The sequence below is a fragment of the Pseudonaja textilis genome, chromosome 2 (assembly GCF_049901715.1).
Source record: "Pseudonaja textilis isolate UNSWEBS1 chromosome 2, rPseTex1.2, whole genome shotgun sequence".
Classification (NCBI taxonomy): Eukaryota; Metazoa; Chordata; class Lepidosauria; order Squamata; family Elapidae; genus Pseudonaja; species Pseudonaja textilis.
The window spans coordinates 163,700,015-163,721,010 of record NC_141991.1 but is presented as its reverse complement, the minus strand read 5'-3'; the positions used below and the strand labels follow the sequence as shown (position 1 = coordinate 163,721,010).

The 20,996-nt window shown below is 37.0% G+C and overlaps 1 protein-coding gene across 3 annotated transcripts in view; it reads right to left on the bottom strand.

Annotated features, from left to right (window-relative positions):
* The window catches only part of RBPMS (RNA binding protein, mRNA processing factor), a 113,065-nt gene that overhangs the window by 32,721 nt on the left and 59,348 nt on the right, over positions 1-20,996 (bottom strand). For all 3 annotated transcript variants that reach the window (XM_026712694.2, XM_087926297.1, XM_026712695.2), the window contains one exon: positions 5,917-6,070. In XM_026712694.2, the coding sequence (XP_026568479.1) occupies positions 5,917-6,070 (154 nt within the window). The remainder of the gene's footprint in view (positions 1-5,916; positions 6,071-20,996) is intronic.

The window sequence follows — 20,996 nt, the reverse complement described above, 5'->3', positions numbered from 1 at the left end:
GGACCTCTATTCTTAAAAGTTGTGCACTTCACAACTTTATCCATTATCCAAGATTTAATCTCAGATGGAAGTGCTGATGTGACTTGTGTACATCACTGAGACCTGGATGAGAGGAAAGAGGAAAGCTGTATTCATTGGCCAATGTGTGCTCTGAAAAACTCGGGAGTCAAGGAAGCAGCATGACCTTCATCTTTAGGAATTTCATCTTGCGTACTAGACAATAGACGCTATATCCAATAGTCCTCCAGGTCTGATTGCATGCAGCTACCTTTTTGGTAGGGATTAAGGCTGAGCTTGGTTGTGGGAAGTTACTCTGTTTCTCATCCTTAAATCCATCCCATACAAGACCCACAATTTTTGTTGTTGAAATTTGGCCATTTTACTTCCTAATTTCTGCAATATGAGCTCATGTTGCAGGAGAACTGCAAATGGGTTCCATTTCATAGACAAACAGTTGAGCAACTACATAAATTGCTTGAGAAGATAATTAAAAGTTGTTCCTCGCTATCTCATTCCAAGGAAGCAATCAGTTTCTTTGAATGTTGCCTAATTTCAATAATGGTCTAGATGAGGGAGAACAAACTGACATGGACTTACTAAACCTCACTCTGTTGTCACATCCCCAAACCCACTCTCCTTTTCCCTCAAACTAACCACTTCCTAAGAGGTATGTAAGGGGCATTACATAAGCGCACAATCGTGCCTTACCATCCCTTGTCCTATTGTCCTCAACTATTTGTACTCATTTCCTGTATTTATACTTATGTTTATTATCTTGTAAGCTATTGACAAATAAATAAATATTAAGCAAGATAGAGGTTAAATTAACAAGCAAGAAATAAGACTCATAATGTTCAGCCTGTTTGGGATTGGACTTCATTCTCACTGAAGGGCAGATCCATGGTTGAGAAAGGTTCTCAGCTATCACTGGATTTGTCAATAATGCTTTGGCCAGTTGTGAGCCTTCCGTCACTAATCAGATTATCTAACCTTAGTTACATCCCATTTTGATTACTGCAATTTGTTCTACATGGATATATTAGGAAACTCTTTAAAAGTTGGTATAAAATGCAAAAATCAATGACACCTAGACCGAAAAGTTCTGCACTATTTTTCAGAAAATGTTTTATTAAACATTTTTAAGAAGAGAAAAAAGGAAAAGGGGGAAAAGACACACACACCAACAAAAGAAGAAAGAATGAAATGTATACAAGATGAATAAAAAGGAAATTTGTAGGCATGAGAGAAATAGGTTTTTAAAAATATTTCTTTGATTAGTTCTAAATATCTAAATATACTACAATATTTTTAAACTACCACATATTGCCAAAATCCAAGTATCAGTATCAAATATCTACATTAAATATCAATACCAAAAACATTACAAAAATCATAAAATGAGATTAAGAATTGTAGGATTTCTGTTTAGGAAGCATAAAGTATCTATGAGCAATTATCATGCACAAAGTTAGTTCAGTGTACTGTGTGGAAAAGTAATATTTAATTAAAAGTATCAAGTTGGAAAGGAAAATCAGCATTTAAACTTTGTTTCATTCTGTTATTTATAAATCCCATTCAGAAATCATTGAATTTTGCAACATTGCAATCCAATATAGAACCATAATCCAGCCTGGTCATTACATTTCCAACAATTGTTAGACAATGAACTATCCATTTTAGTCATCAATGCTAATATACCAGCAATAAAACCAGATTTTCTCCTAATATTCAATGTGATATTTTTTTTCTATTGAAATTCCTGTAACTGTTTATCAATTGTTGTATTATATCAAAAATTTGCATCCATTTAAACAAGCAGCCTTTAATGCATTGAGTCTGGTTGTTTATTGTTTACTTGGCACAATTTAACCTTTAAAATCCCAATGGCTTTGTCATTGTAAATCTGTTCAGCTGTTTTGAAATGAAATGAACTTTAATCCTTAATCAATAATTACCTCATGTGAGCTACCTAATGAAAATAATTAACTATTAAGAATCAGGAGGAGTGGGGCGGAATCTAAATATATCAAAACAAAGCATACAAAGTGCTAATCACAGAACAAGGAGTACATTTATGTGGTTCTAATTTTGCAATATTAAAAACCTTCAAGCTCAAACTTATTTATCAGGGCCAACAACCTAAAGCCAGTGCTTCTTCTTGCTTTGTTTGGAAACAAGGACAAAAAGTAGCCACAATGAATCATGATATCAACTTCATTTTTTTCATTTTTTCCTTGAACAGAAGTTTTTATAACCAACTCATCATTGTAACTGCCCTTTTCTGCAACTTTTCCAATTCTATGATCTACTTTTTGACATGGGGCAAACAATATGCAGTAACTCCAAAGCAATTTTGTCAGTTATGCTAGTATCTCTGCCTATTATCAAGTTCTTCCCTAATAATCCTTGGCACTAATTTACCCTTTCCATCACTGAGCCTGTCATTTTCAGTGCACTATCGAACAAACATCTCTATCTATCAAATACCACAAGCAAAAATGGAAAACATGTAAGAATCAGTTGTTTTTACAGCAGCAAAAGCAGCTCTTCAGGATAAAATATGTAAGGTTGCTTGTCTTTTCTGAGAGGTACTAAGATATATGACAAGAGTCACTAGAAAAAGAATCTTTACTTAGCTTTAGTTCAATCTCAATTTTGCTTTGTCACAAACTATTGGCATTTCTGAACTGATACAAAACAGTGGAACATGACTTTATCACAAATCTGCCATTAATGACTTATACAGTACAGCATCTATTGAAACCCTGCAAGAGATATCCCACGAAACAGAACAACTGGGAGAGACAACAGTAATAGGAAGCAGCTGATGGGAAAAGCTGTTCCAACTTCTCCTCACACTTTTGAGAACAGCAACCCAAGAATAAGGTTTTGGCCTGTGGTAGGTTCCCCTTCTTTTTATCTTTCGTAGAGAGCTGCCTTCCTGATCCTTCTTGATAGTATTGCTTTACAATTTGTATATCCCTAATGTGGTGGCAAGTGTCTAATCAATGGACAAAAGAGAAACTCACTGCAAGAGACTTCGTTTAGAACCAGCTTTATGTCACTTGTTTAAAATCCTCTCTTTTCGCAGCCTGCCCTATGCCAACAACAGAGAAACATTCAAGAATAGCCTCAAGAGTTTCATTTCAGTGGAGCTGACAAAGATGCGTATTAATTATATAAAACATTAAGCATGAACGCTATAAATTTGAAAGTAAGATAAACAAGAAAAGGTTGGCAAGAGCTAAAGCAAGCAACCTTCCCTTTATCATCCATTCCAAAGGCTGTGGTCATTCCTAAGGTTGGGAAGGGAACAAGCTAATAAATACACTCATACCATTTCCTAACCTCATCCATAAGATGTCACATGGGAGGAGTTTAACAAGAAAGCAACATCAAGGAGCATTTTTGTACACCCAAGCTCCCAGTCTCTTTTCTATTCCAATAAAATGTTTGGAAACTTTCAAAACAACGCAGCTGTACTCACACTTTCTTCTATTAGATTTGCCTCTAGCATTTCATTCTTTCTCTGTGGACTTTTCTCTGCTGACATTTAAGTTGTAAGCTTCTGGGGAAGCAAAGAACCTACCCAGTGCAATATACAAAGATGGAGTAAAATATGAATGCTACTACAATAAACATTAACTTTAGGCTTCTTAAGGGAACTTTCAAACTAAATTGTGAAAATAAAAAGAAACTGGGGTGTGCAAGTTATCAAAGCTGTTCTGAAAAAGTTAAACTGAGTTATTAACAAAACCATAATTGTCAGATCAAGGTGCACATTCTCTATTGTGATTTTAAACTACATGGATCTACTGAAGATAGAAGAGAGTTTTAAGAGAATTTAAGGCAGCATGATAAAACTCATAGTTATTTATGGTCTGTTCTCTTGTTTATTTTGTCCTACTGCTGTTTCTGGCAAAACTAAAGTCATGCAAAATTGTTCAGGGACAATTCTGCCGCAAAGGAAACAAACAAGCACATTGTGAGCAAGAACTATTTTTTGATTCCAGTTACAAAGATAACATTTCAGTCATTCCATTATATAAAATCTTTACCAAAACTGGATGTCTTAAATGTCTGAACATTTTATTTGCTTTTTCAAGCTACTTCTTTCATAATTCTAACAAGCAAACTATAAACCTGAAAAATATGCAAATTTGCATAAACACATATACCAGATCTGTTGCTTAGTTTCAAATTTTCTTTTCAGAACCCCCATAATTCCACACTATATGACTGCATACTCTAGTCTATACACAGCAGCAAATAGCCAGCCAAGGAACATATGGGATGTGATTTATAGAAGTATTTATTAGCAAATTTGGTAGTCCCTGATAATAGTCAGAGCTGTTCACAAATCAATATTTCTAACTACAGAGTATGAGATTATCTTAGATAGGAGGAAAAATAGTTCCTAATAAAACAAAGAAGAATAAATTCCTAAATAAATTTCAGGAAGGAGGGTAAATGACAAGCAGTGAGATCACATCTGGAGTACCTTCCACAATTCTGGGTATCACATTCCAGAAGTATATTGACAAGATACAAAAGGTCAGTGGAAGACAACAAAGGTAATAAAAGAGATCTGGAGACATGCCTTATGTGGAGTTCTGCAAATTGGGGAAAAGAAAATAAGACTGAGGGGAGACATGATATTAATATCAGTATGGGACCCAAAATAATGGGTATACTTACATTTAAAATTTCATTTAAATCTAAAGAAAAATTCCCTGCCTGTAAATTCTGTATACAATAAAACAGACTACTAATAGAGGTTAATTCTCCATCTTTGGAAGTTGTTAAGATGAGGGTTAAACCAGATAGTTTAATTAGTTTTCATATATTGCAGAGGTCTGATCTAACTCCACAATTCTATTAATTCTGTGAATTGATATATAACATCACACCATAGTATCATCCTTACTTTGCCGTTCTAAAGCAAACAAAAAATGCTGTTGGTGCGATAGATGTAATTTTGTTGCTACCTGAAGCAACAGCAAAATCTTTAGCTGTTCCATCTTAATAAGCTACTCATACAGCAAAGTGAAATGCAGTGTGGACGTGTTCTCTTTGCAAGTCATGCAAATTTGCAAGCATATTTTCATAAGAAAAAATTTGCCATTTTGAATGATTTGTCATCACTAGCAAGCTTGGTCATTTGATTATGCATTCTGACTCTAGGTAATTTGTAAGCAATGCCCTGATATATACATGGAAGTTTCTATGCAAGAACAATTCATAAAACTTAGCCTCTACATCCTTGCTTTATTAGTTACTCTTCCATATTCTTCTCTTATTCCCTGACACATTCACTAGGTGTCTAGGAAGAAAAAAGCAACTTGACCGAAGATTTAAAAGAAATGCCATGACTGTGTACAGCAGCGATGTCCAAGAAGGAAGGTGAAACTGACAAAATCTGTGCTGCATTGCAAGCCTCAACCAACATTTTTATGAAAGTAAGAAACCTCTGTGGACACCCATGACTAGGAAAACATACACATCCAACTCAAATGTACACATTTCCATCACACATCATGGTGCAATTCATTCTAAGACACAGATTGTTGCTGTAATTTATAGTTTTTTTCTTAGAAACGCTCCATAAATATTACCCATGTTACGGAATGTGAATAAATCCCTGATTAAATGACAAGATTTCTTCAGAGAACCAAAGCTTTGTTTTGAGGTTGAAGGAGAAGCTGCATGCCAGTGGCCTACATAGGCATTGAGAAAAGCATTCAAATGATCCATCGACTGAAAAAAAACCCAAACCAAGAACCCCATATTCATCATTTTCATAGCAACAAGGAAAACAGAAATAAAACTGTTGAAAAAGCTAAGCATGCTGTTTGCTAAACATTCTGCTTTTGAAGATGCACTTTTCTAATTTAACAATGAAACTCCATCACTTACATGGCTCTCTGGTAATGAACTGAGGTACTGCATTGGGGGTGGCAGGAGTGCTGGGATTAGGAGTGCCCACTAATTTGCTCTTAGCCATCTTCGTATTGGCCTTTGCAAACTCTAGTCGGAGCGTCTGAGGGATTTCTGGGTCAAAACGAATTCCCTTTTGCAGAAAGAAAACAAAATAACAAGAATCATTTGATGTATCAGCTAAACTGAATTTTGCACTAAAGGTACACTCAAACCTGACAGGGGTAGCAACAGCATTACAACAAAGCAGAAGCTTCAAAGTGAAGATATCCAAGATGAAAGAGATGCCATTTTTCTGAGCTCTACCAAATAACAGCATGCATTTAAAGACTCTGTAATCTTTGCCAAATAAAATACTTGACAGCACAGATTGCCATTAACATTATGTCATGTTATAATATTATAATATAGGACTGTTACTGTTTTATATTAACCTAAACCAAAGAGAGAAGGAAATTAGTGATGAAATATCCGGTTTAACAGAATTCTAAATCACATTTCATTATGTACAAACCTTCATAAAGCTTTGCACAAACAATAAATATGTTGTGCATGACAGAACCAGACAACTTGTATAAGAAAAAGAGACAAATACTGAAAAGACCATTGCAAAGTAGTTATTGAGAAGACCCAAATTTAACAAATAAGTTGCAACTAGATAGAAGCACCCAAGTTAAAATTAAATGCATGTGACCAATTCTTGATATAGCAGCATAAAAGAACTATTACTTTTAACCAGAGTAGTATCATAAATCCTACTGAGGTAATCGAGAAGTTTTAAATTGGGTGTAAGGCCAACTTCAGTTGAAAAGGATTTAAATAAAACAAAACCAAAAAACTAAAAATATTCAGGAGATCAATCAGAACAATATTTAATTTAATGTTTACAAACAAATAAACTGAATTTATAATAAGCATATTAAAGTTATCCTTAAACGTCTCATAAAATATGCGCTGGCGTGAACAAACAGATCCAAACATCATCAACTACATGTTTGTTCTTCCCAAGTGAACCATAATATGTCAAGGACAACAATCCAATCATTTTCAAAAGAACTAAGAATGTTAAAATTTCAGTTATCACAAATGAGATCAGGGATCAAAGGCAGGCATATGCAAGGTTTTTTAGCAAATGCTACTCTAACGATATAAGACATCGCCAAGTAATGGATGCATATAAATATTCTTCTAGAGGGATCATCTTTATCAACTAGCTTTAAAAACTAGTCAAGTCTTCAAATTATGCATGAGGAAGTAGTTCAGAGAATAAGAGTTGGGAGTGTAAATGTGTCTCCTCGGCAGGGAGGGAAGTGGGAAGGCTAAAACCTGGAGTTTTTCTGAGAAGGGCCAGCCTGCTTTTATCTGCTAGAACAGCTGCAGGTAGGCTGTTAAAATGATGCAAATGAGGGGAGGTGATTAGGTGAAGGGGCAAGGAGGATGCTCGAAAGGTTGAAGAGTAATAAAAGGACTGTGGAGGTGATGGGCAGGGATCTGTTGGTTACAGGGGAAGGGGGAAGAAGACATCTGATTTCTTTCCCATCTTTTGACTGATATAATCCAACCCAGCATGTTCTTTGTTGCCAGATTACAGGAAGCTTTAGACTTGGGTTGAGTCTAAGGAATGCCATAATGATTTGTAAAAAGATTTGCTCTTTCATGATATGATGTTGGAGATGTGGCATGTTTCACTGAGACCTGGCAAGGGACGGATGGAGTAATCTCTCTGTACCCTAACCTCAACTCCAGAATAGGAGGGAATGGTGGTGCTAATAATTTCCTGAGACTCTGTATTGTTCTGCAGGTGACTAGGTTGAAATCCTATCTGTAGCTGGAAGTTTTTGCTGGCATACCAGCAATTTGCCCCTTCCTTGATCTCTTCAGACTCATTGCCATGCTAAAGGTTGACTCTAGCAAGTTATTTGTGCTGGAGGACCTCCACTCCATAAAGGTCGAGTCAGTGAACTCAGGAGTTCATGGCTACAAGACAACTAAATCATAACAGTACTAACTCCTGTAGTCCAAGTCAGTCTGCTCTTCACCTCATTGAAATTTGTTTGTGATCTGAGAGTAGAGGACATTAACATCAGTTGGTTGTCATGCACTGGTCAACAACCAATTATTGTGATATTCATAGCCACCATTGATCGGTTGTGTAGAGAACAGACACATTAAATTGATGCCCCCCCCACCCCCCCAGTCATCTTATAGAACTGAATTTTTTCCAACAGTTATTTGGGAAATTTCCCAGTAAAAAGAAAGCAATTCTCAGGTATTGCTCCAGTGGTGGGATTCAAATTTTTTTACTACCGGTTCTGTGAGCGTGGCTTGATAGGTGTGGCAGGGGAAGGGCACTGTAAAATCTCCAGTTAGAGGTGGTATTTTCCGGTTCTCTGAACTACTCAAAATTTCCGCTACGGGTTCTCCAGAACTGATCAGAACCTGTTGAATACCATCAATGTATTGCTCCCAAGTGACTTTTCTAAGAAACTGGGGGATGCAGTCTTTTCTGTGGTGGCAATTACAAACAAATAAGTAGCTTTTGATTTAAAAAAAGCAAGATATTTATTGCAGTCATGAATCCTTAATTGTAAGAATATAAACATGTTGCAAACTATAACCTTAAAGAATGAAAACACAAAAGGTTACTTTTCAGATAGCATAGTGGATCAGCAATGATCCAAGAAAGAGCAGAGAAAACAGGTTCCAATCCAAATTCCAAACAGATAATCCAACAACATCCAAAGCATAACACAGAGAGGGAAGAAAACAAAGTGATGGAATATTGATTGTACCAACAAGCAGTTTAAGCTGCTGTGTCTTTTCCTACCACTCTGACTTAATTTGTGGAGTCATGCTTCTTTAATTCAGACAGAAAACTTGATTCCTGGTGCTCTTCTTAATTTGAAATGTGTTGTTGAACTCAAGTCATTCTCTGTCCCTCTCCCTACCCCCTTTTCAATCCATCACATTGTAAAAACGCCCATCTCCCACACAGAGGTATGCTGCACTGTGTACAAATAAAATATTAAAAACGTTAAAAAAACAGTATATTTTCAGCTAATTCAACCTAGTTCTAAGTCTCCCCAGGTGTGCTCTCTTTAGCTAATTTCTTTGGGCCAGGCTGAGACTCAGACTGGTCAAATATCCAACTTTTGAATCTGAACAGCCAGGCTGATTCTTAACAGGGTCATGGTTTAGGGAGGAGCTCGAGAAGATAAAGCACCTATAAAGATGACTGTTGTAATGATGGTGAAAGACAAGAAAGACCAGACATGGGTACAAGCTGACATTTTGGCCTACATTCTGGCTATAGGAGTGGTTAGTTGAACCTCAGAGTGTTGATTTCCCTCTTTCATAGCACATTTCAGGAATGTGTTTACAACATAGTAGTATATTTTATATATTACAATACAGTAATGCATTATATATTTCATATGATTTTAAGATGTTGCAGTTTGGATTTGGGGAAGGTTTTTCATCTACTATTGAAAGGTAAACAACATGTAAAAAAGATTGTAATAAATAAATGTTACATGATGCATTGCATTATATTTTACATACTGTAGATTCAAAAGAATAAAATAGTTTTTCTTCTGTTTCTGTGTTTCCTGGAGATCTTCTCCTGTTTGGCTGACAAAAGGTATGTTGGCTGTTCTGTTGGCCTAAGTTCATTGTTGAGAGATAATATCTATGTTTTTGCCCTTGGATGAAATACAGGAATGCAGTAATTGAAGTCTCTGGAGTAGATGAAGCTTAGGTATCCCTATACAAAATATGGTTCACCTAAGTATTATTGTGCTTAGTTTAGTGTATATGGTTACTTATTTCAGTATATACCATAAAAACTAAGTATGTACAAGGTACTGTTATTAGATTAATCCATTTTGTGAGTTTTCACAATACATTGGACCATAAAGTAAGCTAGAGGGCTGCATTTACATATACAATGGACAAAAGACACATGTAATTAAAACTCACTATGCTCCATACATTTAGCAGATGCAGCCAGGAGGTCTTGACTGAGCAATTTTCCTTTTCACCTTCCTCTTTCTCTGAACAGGACGTGGGGGAATTTTCTGTGCTTGGCTACAGGCCAGTTTAAGAAAAGAAGAGCCATCATTTAGAAATTTGGGTTGAGTTCCAAAAAATGAGACCACAGGTTTGGATTAGTGAAGCCAGATGCAGTATAGATTTTGTGCTGGAATGTGGGAATGGCCTTGGCAGTCAGGTGTTAATTTCCAATAAAGTTAGTAGTTCTGGGTGTACCTCTTGTCTGGACTGCCCTATAAAGCTGACAGGTTTTGCTTTATTTTATGAATAGTGATCTCAGCTCCAGCATTATGTTGTATGTTGTGAGAGATCCTATGTTGACAGAGTTGACTGAGATCTGTTTCTTCAGAAGCAACTGATCAGTCCCTTTCTCCTTAACCACACAAAGAAAATAAGAGAAGAAAACAAGTGCAATAACATGTAGATCATAAGGAGGATGAGGATACTCAAAATTAAATAATTAGAGAAAGGGTGAAGGGGAAATAGAAGCAAGCAGCAAAGCAAGCTTGAATTCCTCATCCCCATTTTTAATTAAAAGCATAACAGTCTAATCAACTGCATTTCAAATCCCCTCAAACACATTAAAGGCAAAAGTTAGGATTAATAAGGTTGTTTAAAATGGCAATGATAAGCATTGAAGTTCCACTTGAGAAAGAGAAGCTCCTAGGCTAAATATTCAGCCATCAAAACTTTGGCTAGACATCCTCATTATCTGAGCCTCAGAATTAGCAAGCCTCAATAAAACACGTGTACTTTATTGTCAACTGCAACCTCCTATCTCCAAGACCAGCTGGGCTAATCCTCAAAGAGGTTATCAAGGCCACCTATCCTGTGAAGAAAAAGCAGGCAATAAGAGAATACCATTTCCCTGTGGTGAAAAGCTTCCTTCTTTACAGCGGCCATTGGGGATTGTTTTCCTGTGATGATGACAGGGCCATCTCTTTCGGGGGTAATGAACTCATCTTGGTTTTCAGGAATGACAACATAAATGAAACATCAAGCACTAATGTGCAAATTGCTTTGCTTAACTTTACCTTTGCCTCCTACTTCATGTTCTACTATATTGTAAACCCAAGGATACAGTTTGTAGGGGGGAGGAAAAGAAACTCAATATGACCTAACTGAAAATCTGAATCACAAAGAAAGGATCTTCTTTTCTGTCATTTAGAATTTTGGCGTGTAAAATCCTACCAGCCTCCACCTGCAGACAGAATAGCTGTATACCTGCATGAGATTTAGATCTAGAATAAGTAATTTAACAGGTTGGCTCTGCTGACAAGGAGAGTTTTCAAACTACAGTAAATTCTTATTATTTATGCTGGTTAGAACCTCTGGTCTCTTAGTTTTGTCAACCGATCGATACTTAATCTTGTTTTATGTGTCTTTCTGCTTAAAGACAACTTACTTAATGCATATATTTCTTAAAAATAAACACAGTATTGAAAGAAAACTAAATAAAGTTTAAACATTTAAAGTTTTATTTAAAAATCTTAACTTATTTTGGATAGAACTGCAGGACATATGATGGAGCAGTGTACTGTGAGGTTAAGCCTAGGGAGAGGTCTGATGGAACCTATTCTGTAGAAGAAGATATTACATTTTCTCTGTAACATCACTGCCTTCTTGCACCCAGGACCATTACATTTGGGGGCTATTTAACCAGCCTGATCGTAAGTATGAGAGAAGGCAGAGCATTGCCTTATTTGACCACAGCGGGAAATGTGTATATCAGCTGACTCAGAAAGGGTGAAGTTGCAGAAGCCCTCAATCAATCCAGCCTTAATATCGAGCCTTTTCTGTCATAGCAACTATCCTTTGGAACATCATCCCTCCAGAGCAGTGTTTTTCAATCTTAGCAACTTTAAGATGGGTGGACTTCAACTCCCAGAATTCCCCATCCATCGTGCTGGCTGGGGAATTTTGAGAATTGAAGTCCACCCATTTTAAAGTTCCTTAGGTTGAGAAACATTGCCCCAGAAATTAAACTGGCCCTGACACTCCTGGGGATCCACTTTTGGTGCAAAGCCTATTCAATGGTTATGCTGAAGGCTGTGTTTTCTATTGCGCCTGCTGAATTATGTTTTATGGTTTTTTTAAACTTGGTTTTAAAAACGCTTTTATATGTTTTGTTGGCTTTTTCCTTGCATTATACTTTTTTTGTTGATGCATTTTATTTTCTGTAAGTTACACATATGTGAGATGGGCATATATATGAATCAAATGAATCAACCAATCTATGTGGATGGTCAAATAATCTGACTTGATATAATATTTTCATAAGTAGGGACATTGCAGAAACAGAGCTTTGTTAGTCTACTGAAAACAAAAAATCGGGAGGAGTCTGGCACTGCCTTTCACAACAATACATTTTAATAAAAGGCATAAGACTTTCGCCTGCTGCAGCAGTGGAGCAGAAACTCACAAAAGTTTATGCTTTTTAATAAAGGAACTACCAGACTCTACCTGATTTTTTTCCTATATACCATGAAGATCCTAGCTCTGCTTTCATTCCTGGCAAACACTGTGGGCCAGCGAGATATGAAGACAAGAGCCAAAACATAAGCATGTGACACTGTTTAATGAAAGCCATTTCAGGTCCTGCTGGCTTTTCGCCAGCAATTCTCTCAATTCAACGTAAGAGTTTCCTTCTTATTGTCATCTTTGTCTTCTGTGCTTCCTTGGCTCTGACAAGTGCTCCATTGTGGCAACTAATGGGGGGACCACATAAGATGGCAGCAGCAAGTGCCATGCTTCACCCTTGCCCTTCCCTCCTATGCTTGTTTTCTTTTTTTAGAGAGAGAAAAGGTAATTTTAAGAACTTCAGTTATATGCAACAGAGTGACCAAGCGGCCTCATAGAACAGCCAAGAATGATGGCAGAAAAAAGACCCGGTGCTACAGCAGGAAGTCTGCGTCTCTCAGCAGATGACAGCTTCAGAATAAAAATTTCCAAGCAATCTGTGTGACATTTCTGCTGCCAGAGCACCAGCTGAACAAAAAGTTCATGGACTGAGCTTCTGGTTATACCCACAAGCTCCCCAGCATTGTGGGGGGGGCATATATGTGTAGGGTCATTCTAAGATTAAGCAGCCCTTTCATGTGCAAAGGGCCGATGAGGGGCATATAGAGGCACACTAACAATGTTCAAGGCCCTTAAGGAGGTAGAGTGAGATAATACTTAGCACAGTATTGCCGACTTTTGTTTCCACAAGAACAGGCTAAGAACAGGAAATGCCAAAGCAAAAATACTGGGTTATTAATTGTACAGTAATGTACAAGGCACAAGCACTGATCCGTAAGAGCTTTCTGCTAAAAAAATAAAAAAGCAAAAATAAATAAATAAAAAGTAGCAACTGAAAGACACGTAAATTATGGGGAGAAAAAATCCTATTCAGTATTTTCTGCTGTAACCTGAGCAGGTTGTTTGTAGTCACATACAATCTCCAGCCAAGATTCCTGGCCATGTTTTTGACAGGAATTTGTCCAGTGCTTATCTGATAAATGCTTCAGTTAGTCATCAATTAAATCCTCCACAGTTCAAGGAGGATTCTGGGATGTGTAAATGTCAGGAATGCAAATAGTATATCAAAGAAGAAAACAAGGACATCATAATAGCTGGACAGGATGGATATTAATTAGTACAGCTCCCACAAAAGAGGAAGACTTGAGACAAGAAGTTCCAATCAGACTAATGAAGGGGCATCTTCTTCCTCCAACTGACTGTTAGAGCAGCTCTCTCCTTGACTTGCTGACTTTCTAGATCAGAGGTGTCAAACTCGTGGGAGCAGAGGTAGGATTCTACCAGTTCACACTTATTCGCTAGAACCGGTTGTTAACATTCTAAGCAGTTTGGAGAACCGGTTGTTAGAAGAAATTACTGGCCTAATCCTGTAAGGAAGGCAGGAAGGAAACATTCTGGTGTTGCTTACAGAAACTGCCTCTCCGTTAACCCTTATTACATTCTTGGCAGGACTAGACTTCCTGTCTCAGGAATGTCTCTGGAGTTTTTTACCCCTCCTTTGCTGGTACTTTGCTTGTGTGGAGTGACCATTCAAAGTTACAGTGGCACTGAATAAAGTAACTTATGACCATTTTTCACACGACTGTTGCAGCATCCCCATAGTCATGAGAGGCCAGGCGAGGAGATATGTGCTTCAATGTGAGTGATGTTGACTTGGCCACACCCAGCTAGTCACATGACCACTAAGCCATGCCTACCACCTAAGCCATGCCCACAGAACCGGTTGTTAAAAATTTGAATCCCACCCCTGCGTGGGAGTCACGTTGTCATCACATGACGTATTGTGACTTTTCCTCCCTTTGCTAAAAAGGGGGTGGCGTGGCCAGCACTGTGGGCTATGAGTTTGACACCAGATGCATGAAGTCCATATCACCATCATTATCCCCCTCAAGAAGAATGTATAGAAAAAACCTCATACAACATATACAATTCATTCAATTTAATTTAAAAGTGGAACTGTTTCAATGGGCTTCTGACTCCTAGCCACACAAAAAAATCTGCATCATTTTTTTTTCTTTTGACCTGTTAAGTTGACTTATAGTAAGTTATTTTAATGTGGCTATTAGGGGACTTATTTCTAGTTGTTTTAATTGTGGTTTATTGTCCAAAATTGATATGATCAGATGATATAGAAATAATGTAAATTAACAAAAATAAAACAAATGATATAGTCTGGGGAAAAGCTTTCTGATCCTGCAGAATATGACTAATGCAAAGATCTTTTAGTCCAGGCAAAGAACCTTGAAATAAATTGGGAAGAAAAAATGCATTTCATGGTGTTTAATTCACTCTTCATTCAATCCAAGTTGTGTTTTCTGCATCCAGTAGGGCTGTGATACATTGTGATATGTACATTGCATCTTTCCAATTAATTTTAATGCAGAAAAAATAGCACCCGAAAACATACCATACTTCTTCAAGCCTTTCATTAAACTGTGTGGGAATCTGAGCCATTGAACAAAAAAATAACAATACAGAATGCCTAGTTCCAAATTAAAGTCTCAACAACCTTTTAAAACCTCAGAAATTTAAATGATCTAATTTGTTTGGCAGTAAAATCTGGAGCCATAGGGTTTATAGCAAGTCACATTCCTAAAACATCTTTAGCGTCAGCACCATATAAGGTAGTCTGTATCCTGCTCTGTTCCCTCATATCCCTGGAGATTACCACAGCCAAACAGATTGTGCATTAAAAATGAAGATAGAAACATAGACTAAAATCTTGAGTCCTTACCATATACTTTTATTCTAGTATGAAAGGATTACTCTCTGAACTCAAAAAGGAAAAAGAACCATCTTAATAACCTATAATCTATGCTGAGGTTAATTCTGTACACACAGATTTTATTTTCCAGAGGCTAATCTGTTGCTCTAAAATTAAAGAGGAGATCTACAAAGCTGTTTTACTATACTCCAGCTCATCACAGGGAATCATGCTGCCCTAAAGGGTTCTCATAACATGCCCTTGTTACATACTCTTCTATCAATTCAGTTTTAATGCATACCATTCTAAACTTTGAAAGGTTACGACTGATGGTCAACTCTGCTGAAATTCCAGCCTCACCAAACCTCTATCATGTAAAAAAAATTCCATGCACGATACTCTCCATGCGCTGTATTTTTTCCCTGTAATTCTGTCATCTGATTGCACTTTTTTAAAAAAATCTTGAAACTATGATTAAACTATCTAACCTCGTGACCACTAGAAGGCAGCAAAGAGGTTCTTTTTTTACTCCTGTTGTCTCACACCTAGTGATTGTCTGAACTAGTGCAGCTGCTGGATGAGTGCTATTGATCAGCTGAAGTTTGAGAAAAGACTTTAGCTGGAGCAAAGTGTGGGAACTGCAGAGTACTCTAATAACATTACATGTCAAAAGGAAGTAGGAACCATGGTTTTGGGAAGCAATGGCTACCAAGAAGTAGATTCCCAGCTAGACAGACCAGAAGACATATACAAGAGACAAACCCTTTCAGTAATACTTCCAATTACATGCCTTAAGCAATGGCAGACAAGTCAATTTCAAGGTTTTGCATTATCTAGGGTGACCAACTGGCTTATCCATTTTAAAAAGAAAAAATGGGTGAGGGCTGGGTAAAGCCAGGATAAATGGGTAGGAGAAGAGGCTTTTTGGAGGATGAAAGAAGGAACTGGACCCACAGGAAACCATCAGAAACTATTGGAGCTACAGGTTTATCAACATAGAATATACCTGTTCAGGCTACCTCTTCCATTAGCAACTATATACACTACACTGGCCACATTCTACAGGTGAGATAAGAGGGAAAATATCATTTCCAGAATAGAGAAATCAAAGTGCCCTCAGGCTTCCTCCAATTTAGATGGATGATAAGATACAGTTGATAGAACACAGACACTGTACATCATCTAAATCAGGGTATCAAACTAGCAGCCTGCGGGCCAGACGCATCACGCACAGCAGGCAACGCCCACCCCAGCTCCGCAAAGGCAAAAAACAGTATGATACATTGTGATATGTCATGTGACGTCATCGAGTTTGACACCCGTGCTCTAAACCATCTTCATACTGGTGCAAGGGTAGTATGTAGATTTGCCCAAACTATAACTAGGGGTTATTGGAAATAAAACTGATGTTAGAGACACTATAAAACAGCTAAAGCTAGAAACTTGATAGGCATCAGATGTGTTCAGGAATGCACTATTGTGTCTGGGTATCCTTCCTTAAATATGCTCAGTACTATTAATTAAAAGAAGTAATTAAATATGTATTTATTTAGATCACTCAACTGATTTGTATGTGAATTATTCTGAAGTCTATTAACAGCAACTACTTTTTCAGATCATGTCAGCTGCATCTTAACTATCTGGATTTGCAATCTGATGACAGGATGAATGAAACATTTTTTGATAGCAAAATTCCTGCATGGCTGTCTATTTGGAACTAATGTTCACAGTGTACCATACTAATGTCTGATACACTTTTCATGTGATATTCAGTGGCCCTATGCCAGAGTAACTTAATCATGCACAAGCCATATCAATACTCATAAGTCTTTTCCTAGTCATACAGCAAGCTTGTCTCATCTTGAGCTATATTTCATTTGTGGTAATGAATCTCCAACACAAACATATGTGTCAGCCTGGGGGAAGAAAGATAAGCAGTACAAAGGTGGAGGGGAGAAGGAAAAGAAAAAGGCTTGCTGACAGCATAGTTTAGAGAAAAAAAGGGAGTTGTTACTCATTTGTCTAAAGATTTATAGGCTACCAATTATCAAAGATCTCTTTCATACAAAATGAGAAGCTTGCAAATATAAATTTCACACAGCTCTTACTCAAATATCTACACCACCTTGGTTGCCCTTGTCAACTATTTGTGATATAAAAAAGAAAAGAAAATGTGCAACATTGCTATCTCGCTCCATAGCCACACACCCCTGCAGCTCTATGATACATTATAAAGGATAAATGGTAAATCCTATGTGCCAGCTACAGAAAAACTGCAGTTAAAAGAATCCCTACAAAGCCTTCTGCAGAACCAGCTAACCTCTCATCCCTAAATAATAAAAAGCCTAGGAATTTAAACTGTAGTCTAATTCTAATTTTGAACTGCAAATCATTTTTTTTTGCCCTTTTTTAACCCTCTTCTCATGTGCCAGATTTGGGCTGTAACTTCTATAGAACAAAACCTCCTTTTTATGTTATTCTATAAAATGCTATATGATGGTGAATGCATACGTAGCATTAAGCAAAATGCAGCAGAAAAGGTGATTTTAATATGCATTATGTATAAAAGTTCTAGAAGTCAAGTTACCATTTGCAACATTTGTTTTATTCACTTCATTTGGGGCTGTTTGCAAAAAGGATCAAAACATCAATGTCTGCTTGTTTAGGCAGACAATTTATTTTAGAAAAATGTGGTGGTCTAAGTCAGAGTAGCATGTTTAGATAAAAAGATGAGGCTTCTGTGGGGCAATAATGCCATTTTATATGAGTTCCATACATCTTTCACTTGTTATTTTCTCATGTTTTCTAACTGCTTTTTGAACACAACTGTCTTTTGATCGATCATGCTAAAAGCCATCAGTTTGGAAGAACTTAAGATGTTTCTGAAAAAAATCACCATTGATTGTACCATTGTTTTTTTTCCATTTGAATGTGTTTATTCTGAATGCAGAGAGGCTGTTTAGAATTTGGATGCACTTTATTTCAGATTCTCCCCTTCTCAAGTGAGAAGACCTTGTATTTTTGTCTCTCAAGTCTCAACAGTGCAAAGAACTGTATTCTTTGGAATACCATTTTTTTATGGGATTCTGAAGTGTGTGCCACTAAATTATTCCATTTAATCATTATATTACATGGAAAACAAATGACATCACCTAACTCAAATTGTAATTGTTATTTTCCAGCAGTAAGATTTATACAGGTAACCCTCGACTTATGATTACAACTGGAACTGGAAATGCTGTCACTTAGCAAAGGTAGTTGCTAAGTGAGATGTGACCCATGTTACAACCTTTTCTGCTGTGGTCATTAAGTGAATTGTGTGATCATTAAGTGAATCTGGCTTTTCCCATTGACTTTGCTTTTTGGAAGCAAGCAAAAAGTTGCAAATGGTGATCACATGACCCTGGGAATATGCAACCATTGTAAACCTATGCTGATTGCCAAGCAATCAAATTTGGATCATGTGACCACAGGGATGCTGTGACAGTTCTATGACCAGTCATAATTTTTTTTCAGTGCTATCGTAATTCTGAACAGCCACTAAATGAATGGTTGTAAGTTGAGGATTGTTGAATTAAAAATCAGGACATCAACAGAAAGCAATTTGTTTATTGTGCTGAAACGAATTTTTTTTTTTACTAATTCCTTTCTAAATAAATTTGCCAATAAAATTAAAAGTGTTTCTGTACTAAAAGCATTAGGAATTCCTGTGAGTGAGTAGTAGACACAGTTTTTAGTCACGATACTTATATATCAGCATTTTCCCCATCTGGTAACAATACTTGATAACTTTATAACTCTGACACCATTGAACTATCAGGATCTGAGGTGAGATCCCGTGGTATCAGTCATTGGAAGCAGTCTTACTGTTTATGTGGGGGACCTGTTGATGCAACATGATCTTACACAGTTGCTAACCACCGATGTTATGATTAGGAGTGTATGCAGCATTCACCTAAATGGAGCTATTACGAAGCCTTAGACAAGTCTTTTCTTTGGAGGAGATGGAGAAATGTTCAATGATAGCTCTTAATAACTGAGTTTATGATTATTTAGCCACCAGAGTTAATGACTAACACAGTATCCTCCATCAATAAACATACACGTGTTGAACTGCCTGTTTGTAATATAGGCCAAATTTAAAAGTGGCCTATCTCACTTCATGTACTGGCTTTGCTATGCCCATTAAAAAGGTGGCCCTTCAATTGCCCAGTCATGCTTACCATTTTAATGCTCCTTGACTTCTCAAAAATTCTCCTGCTGTCTACCCCTGTTTGGAAATAAATCTTATTCCTTTATACAGGCAGGAATGAAGGACACTGCTCTTCCATTCTCTGCATACCATAATAGTGTCTGAAATATATGTTCTCCACTGCACCTTTCCCTCTGAAATCCTACTCTCTTGCTGTATCATGACAGGGGATGTTCCTGGGAGGAATGAATAAAGAATGCTTGGAATGTACACAAAAAACATACACTTTCAAGAAGTGGAAGACATGAAGATCAACTCAACTGCAGCTAATGGAAGTAGGTGCTTATATCAGGCAGCAGTAGTATAGGAAGATACTGTAGTATAGGATCATCCCTTTAGAGATAATGGCAAAAATATCATTTCATAGAGTGCAAAAGATGGCAATGGTAAACCACTCTTGTATTTTACCAAGAAAACTATATAGATAGATAATACAAAATAATTGATGACATGGAGCCTGAGGATGGGCCCCTCGGGTTAAATGGCATTCAATATGCTGTGGAAGAAAACTGAGGATTTTTCAAAGTACTACTGGTTTTTATGATGCAATTTCATAAAAGCCCTCAGGATTTGAACTGCTGATGTTGAAATGGAGACAGGGAGATTTTGTAACTAAAAAGACATAATTTTCATGGAACATGGGAATAAGAAGCATGAACATGGTAAAACTCAACGTAGTAAAAACTGAAATGAATCAACTGCAACTGAACACTTTGGCATAAGAGAATTAAAATGGAGAGGAATTGGAAACTTCCATTCAGAAAATAATACTGCTTATTAATCCAGGATATCAAAAACAATGAAGAAATAGCATTGCTCTTATAGTCAGAAAAAAAATATAGCAAAGATCTTCCTTGGCTACAATGCAGTAAATGCCCAAATAATATCAGTTAGACTTTGCAGATTACCCTTTAATATGATGATTACATATGATGATCACCTTATGCTCCAATTCTGATGCAGAAGAAAAAGAAGTTAATGAGTTGAATAATCAAGGTCAATCTTAAATTGGCAGAACATATAAGCAAGATGTATTGCTTATGCTTACCGATTAGAATGTAGCAGTTGGAAATAAAGAATAAAAAACATAGTTGGACTATCACCTAGACAGGAAAAACAAGGAACATTTCCCAAAAGATCTTATACTCAGAGAGAACTTCCAACGTAAAATTGATATGTTAAAGGATGCTTATAAGCAAACAGTAAATAATTCAAAAAAGATCAAACAAAGATAGGACATTCTTTACAGTAGAGATGTCAACATTCAGGATATCTTAGAACAGCCTTGGCAGCCCAGCTTGGCGGGGAGAAGGGAGGTACGCAAGAGGTGGGCTGGTGTGCAGATGCACGTGCATACACCGGTCCACTCCCACAAGAGAAAAGAAAAGCCTTTGGAATGCAGTTTCATGCTCCTTCTCTGCACCAAAAGTTTTTGCAAAGGGATGGAAGGCCTGAAGCAATGTGAGATCGCTCCCCAGAAGCCTTTCATCTATTTGCAAAAGCTTTTGACATGGAAAAGAGAAGCCATTGGGG